The sequence below is a fragment of the Pecten maximus genome, chromosome 13 (genome assembly GCF_902652985.1).
Source record: "Pecten maximus chromosome 13, xPecMax1.1, whole genome shotgun sequence".
Classification (NCBI taxonomy): Eukaryota; Metazoa; Mollusca; class Bivalvia; order Pectinida; family Pectinidae; genus Pecten; species Pecten maximus.
In genome coordinates this window covers 7,767,458-7,771,956 of record NC_047027.1, presented here as the reverse complement: position 1 = coordinate 7,771,956, position 4,499 = coordinate 7,767,458, and the positions used below count along the sequence as shown (strand labels likewise).

General features: G+C 38.1%; 1 protein-coding gene across 1 annotated transcript; it reads left to right on the top strand.

The window, feature by feature from the left end:
* The first annotated feature begins 2,646 nt into the window (after nt 1-2,646).
* Nucleotides 2,647-3,471, top strand: LOC117340389. The gene has a single exon (XM_033902151.1). The coding sequence runs from the start codon at nt 2,647-2,649 to the stop codon at nt 3,469-3,471; it is 825 nt and encodes a 274-aa protein (XP_033758042.1).
* Nucleotides 3,472-4,499: the final 1,028 nt, after the last annotated feature.

Here is a 4,499-nt window from a genome sequence, read left to right as displayed (position 1 = left end):
TTTGGGAGACTTCAGTATATTTGTCTTTGTTTTCCTGTGATAGAACGAAAGGTATGTTGAATATATAGTGTAACCTTACGAAAGTATACTGCCAAAGACACCCACCAGGACACCCACCCGGTCACATTATACTGACAACAGGCGAACCAGTCGTCCCACTCCTAATATGCTGAGCGCTAAGCAGGAGTATCAACTGCTATTTTCAAAGACTCTGGTATGTCTCGGCCAGGGAACAGAACCAAATGTTCCTCACAAGGCCAACGCTCAACTATGAAGCCCAAAAGTGAGGTAGGTGTCCAGAGACATTCAGAAGTTGCTGATGTAGTCGCCTCTAACCAGTGGCACATTCAAAGGTATCACCAAACGCCATCCCCTATCCGCAGTGTTTGAGGATGGTCATTACATTAGGAGGAAGAAACATAGATGGACGGATATTTAACTACGTAAGCAGCACGAATTTGACTATGTTTCTGTATAATATTTCTTCATGACTGTTTTCCGGTAACCTTTCATCCTGTGACACGAGAAAAGTGTATAGAATGTATTTTTTTTTATTGTATACTGTCGAGCGACAATTTAAGCTATTTAGAACCTAAAACAACGCCAGATTAGAATGACGTTCACACAAATTTATACAACACATCAAACTAAACTAAAATCAGGTACAAATCTAAAACAATCACTGATATAGTTGTATTGCATGTAAATAATCGAATAAAAGCGACGTAGAAAGTTTATCGAATCGGTATTTCCTTGACGTAACGTTAAAAATGTTTCACGAGTCAGATTGATATCGGTATTCTAAACCAGACTTTCAAGAGATACATTTTACATGAGTGCTACTTGATGAATATCCTCTATCTATATTTGTTTTTATTAGTTGACAGTTATTCCGACTTTATTGTTTAACGATGTGTCTTTGTCTTCCTCGCGGGGGCGAATGCTCAATTTCAAAAGAAAGGAAACGACAAAAAGAAAAATTGAGATCAATATCTTAATCTGACCCACACCTTTTGAATGTTTGCTTCCTAACTGCATGGTATGAAAGTGAAATTGTTTATCAGAGATAAATGCTGGAAAAGGGTACGTTAAGCACACACTATCGTCCATATCTGCGAAGATGGAGAGAGTAAGGCAGGTAGAGAAGCTTGTATGAGAATATGATACATTTCTTTCGTGAGAGAAGGCGTGAGATTATCTAATCAGCAGGGGCTTATGAGAACATAATATTTTTTTTTCTGTGGGATTAATGAGATTTGTTTTATGTTATTGAGAACACAGTAGGAAGGTCAGTAGGTAAATGAGATGGATTGTAGTATATGTATTCCTCTCATGACCTCATGAACAAATCTAGGCTTCTTGTACGTTCGCTGACATGTTAGAACAGGCAATTTCGATCACACGACTCGCTTTTTATATCTTGATTTTATGAGTTCCGCCATTTTCACGTGTCGACCGACTTGTAGGGCGGCCTTACAGGTACCATTGTTGGTAGGTATACTCGCCATTATACACGTGATCAGGATTAACTCATTTTTATATCCCCCGGACAAGTATCCGTCGCTGGTGTTTGTCCATAGCACGCTACATAAAGCACGCGCTCGTGTCTTACCGTGATGCTGCTGAGACTGGAAATATTGACCACGTGACCGGTATGTCACTCGGTACACCTGTTTTGTTCTCACCTGTAAGTGGTACAAGTGTCGTGTTTGACTTCATGCTTCGTCGATTTTTCGGTCTACCGGTAGTTTGACTTTACGCTCAACTGATTTCATGATGGGGAATGTAGGTGTCGATATCGATAGCTGTAGACAAGCCCTATTGGTATAGGATTTACGTACGTCTGACTGGGGCGACTTTGTTACTGGTGATGGTTTCTTATTATAGGATTTAAACTGCGAGGAAGATTAAAATACACGTGTAAAGGCATGCACATTTACACACACATATGAACACTTACAAATCACGTGTACAGGCTCGCGCATATAGACAAACATATGAACACTTACAAATCACGTGTACAGGCACGCGCATATAGACTAACATATGAACACTTACAAATCACGTGTACAGGCACGCGCATATAGACAAATATAGGAACACTTACAATAAACGTGTACCGTCACACATATACACACACATGGAAACACATATAATACACGTGAACATGCAGGAATATTACTATATTGTTATTTGTTTATCTACTAAACTTGTGTAACTGTTCAGTGTGTGTTGTCTATATATGATCGCCTACTTGTGTCTTTATAATGGGCAGATTACCTCGACAGTGTAACAATTTACTTGTCTGTAGTGTTGTTACTACTACATGAGCAAATAATTATTGGATAAACCACGAGTTGGTGTAGAAACATACCTATCGAGGGCCGAATACTAGAGATAGGGTTTTTCTCGTGCCTTTTCTTCAACAACGAGTGGTTTATCCTGCTTAAAAAATTCGCATCCTATTTCGGACTCCTTCAGGTATTGCACACTATCCAACTATCCAATTGTTGGATAAATGAATAGATCTCCGTGGGTACCACAGGTAACAATCTTGCTGACCTCATGGTTAAATAAGTACACAGGTAAGGTATATACACGTACATTACATTTGTCATATCACGATCATATTGTCATCAAAGCAGTATGGATTCTACACCTAGTGACAGCGAAAATGATTTATTTGTGACCCCGAATGAATTCAAGGAGGATACCTGCAGCTCGGAAATACACACTGATTCCGTCATTGACAGCATTTTAAATTTGGAATCAAATCAGGAACAAATTCCGGATTTCACTTTAAAAAGACCTATTTTCAGTGACATTTCAGACGAGGAGCTAATAAAAGCTAAGAAAAATACTACATCACCAAAGGAACAAATACGTTTTGTTGATCCAATTCAAGATGAGGAAAGGTACAAACTGTCTAAAACCAGATTTGCGAAAAAAAAAACTGATGCAAAATCAAAATGGGCTGTCAATCTTTTCAACAACTTGGTGGATTCGCGTCGCACGTATGCCGACAGGCAAGATATCAGGCATGTACAGGGGGATTGGTTATCAATGGGCCCCGAAACCTTGGAGTATTCTCTTGGTGCGTTTATTTTTGAAATTCGCAAAGAAAATGGAGATGAATATCAAGGAAACACTCTTTATGAAATTATCGTTGCCATTCAGCATTTCTTGCGTGAAAATGGGAAGTTTGTAACAATGTTAGATGTTGCCGAATTTGAAGGAATGCAGTGCAAACATGACAAAAAAATGAAAGATTTGGCAGCAAAGGGTGTTGGGATAGACAAACAACTATCACATGTTTTTTTTGTCGATGATGAGGATAAAATGTGGAAATGTGGTGTTTTAAGTTCTGATACTCAGGACAAACTACGCGATACTCTTTTGGGTCTGAAATTTGCTCTTAGGGGAGGACAGGAACATCACAATCTAAGGCAAAGTGAAAATTCCCAACTGTGACTTTGATCTGACAATGGAAGGAAATTCCTGGGACACACAGAAGATGTGTCCAAATGTAATCCCGGAGGGATCAAACATCGATCTGTTAAACTATGTAGAGGTGACATCACCATTCACATTCCAGTGTAAAACCTGTTCATTATCAGATTACTATACATGTATATGTGAATTTTTTTTTAATGTTCCTGGATTTCGTCGTAAATACGATATTGATATACCGACAGTATTAAAATGAAGCATCGCTATGTGATTTTATTGTTCTCATTACACTCTCAGCCGGTATTTTGCTATTCAACGGTTAACACCATTGGATTGTGAAACTATACGTTTACTCTACACAAAGGATGACGTCACATTTATTTTGTTTATACATACATGTGTGAGTATGCTTTACTTAACCATTAACAGCAAATTTTGAAACCACAATTTGCTTTCGTTGAAAACAACCGCATTTGTTTTCACTGCAACTGTAATGACTGTTGTTACCGGAAAGAGACTGAAAGGCTCTACTCATTGTTCAAACCGGTTTTACGTATCGTTTAATGTATATTTTTGCATTCTAAATTTCATTGATATCCGGGGTCTACACAGCATTTCTTCAGAATCATGATGTGGCAATGTTATCTGGTAGATGACAAGGGGACAATTTGAAATGATATTGATCTAATTGCATTCATACCCATATGAGTGCCATAAATGAGAGGTGTGTACAAAAAGATAGCATCATCTCGAGGCTAATATAATGGACAGGTATATACGTTTATATCATACCGATGCTATTCAGGCCAATGCTTGTAGAGATTTCTTGTGCTTAAGTAAATAAAAAATATAATCGTGAGTTACACACATATCAAGGACTGGTTCCGGTTGACGTCATTAAAATGAAATAATACCAGAGGTGCGAAATCATATCGCACCAGTAAACTAAATGTAATTATATAAACGGATGAGATCAACCTGATTGCTTGTTGAATTTCAGCATATCCGTGAAAATCATGAGTACGTCAATAATATTAGGAACCGGTTTG

Excerpts from the sequence above, each read along its gene's own strand:
- LOC117340389 (XM_033902151.1), top strand. The coding sequence starts at position 2,647 with ATGGATTCTACACCTAGTGACAGCGAAAATGATTTATTTGTGACCCCG.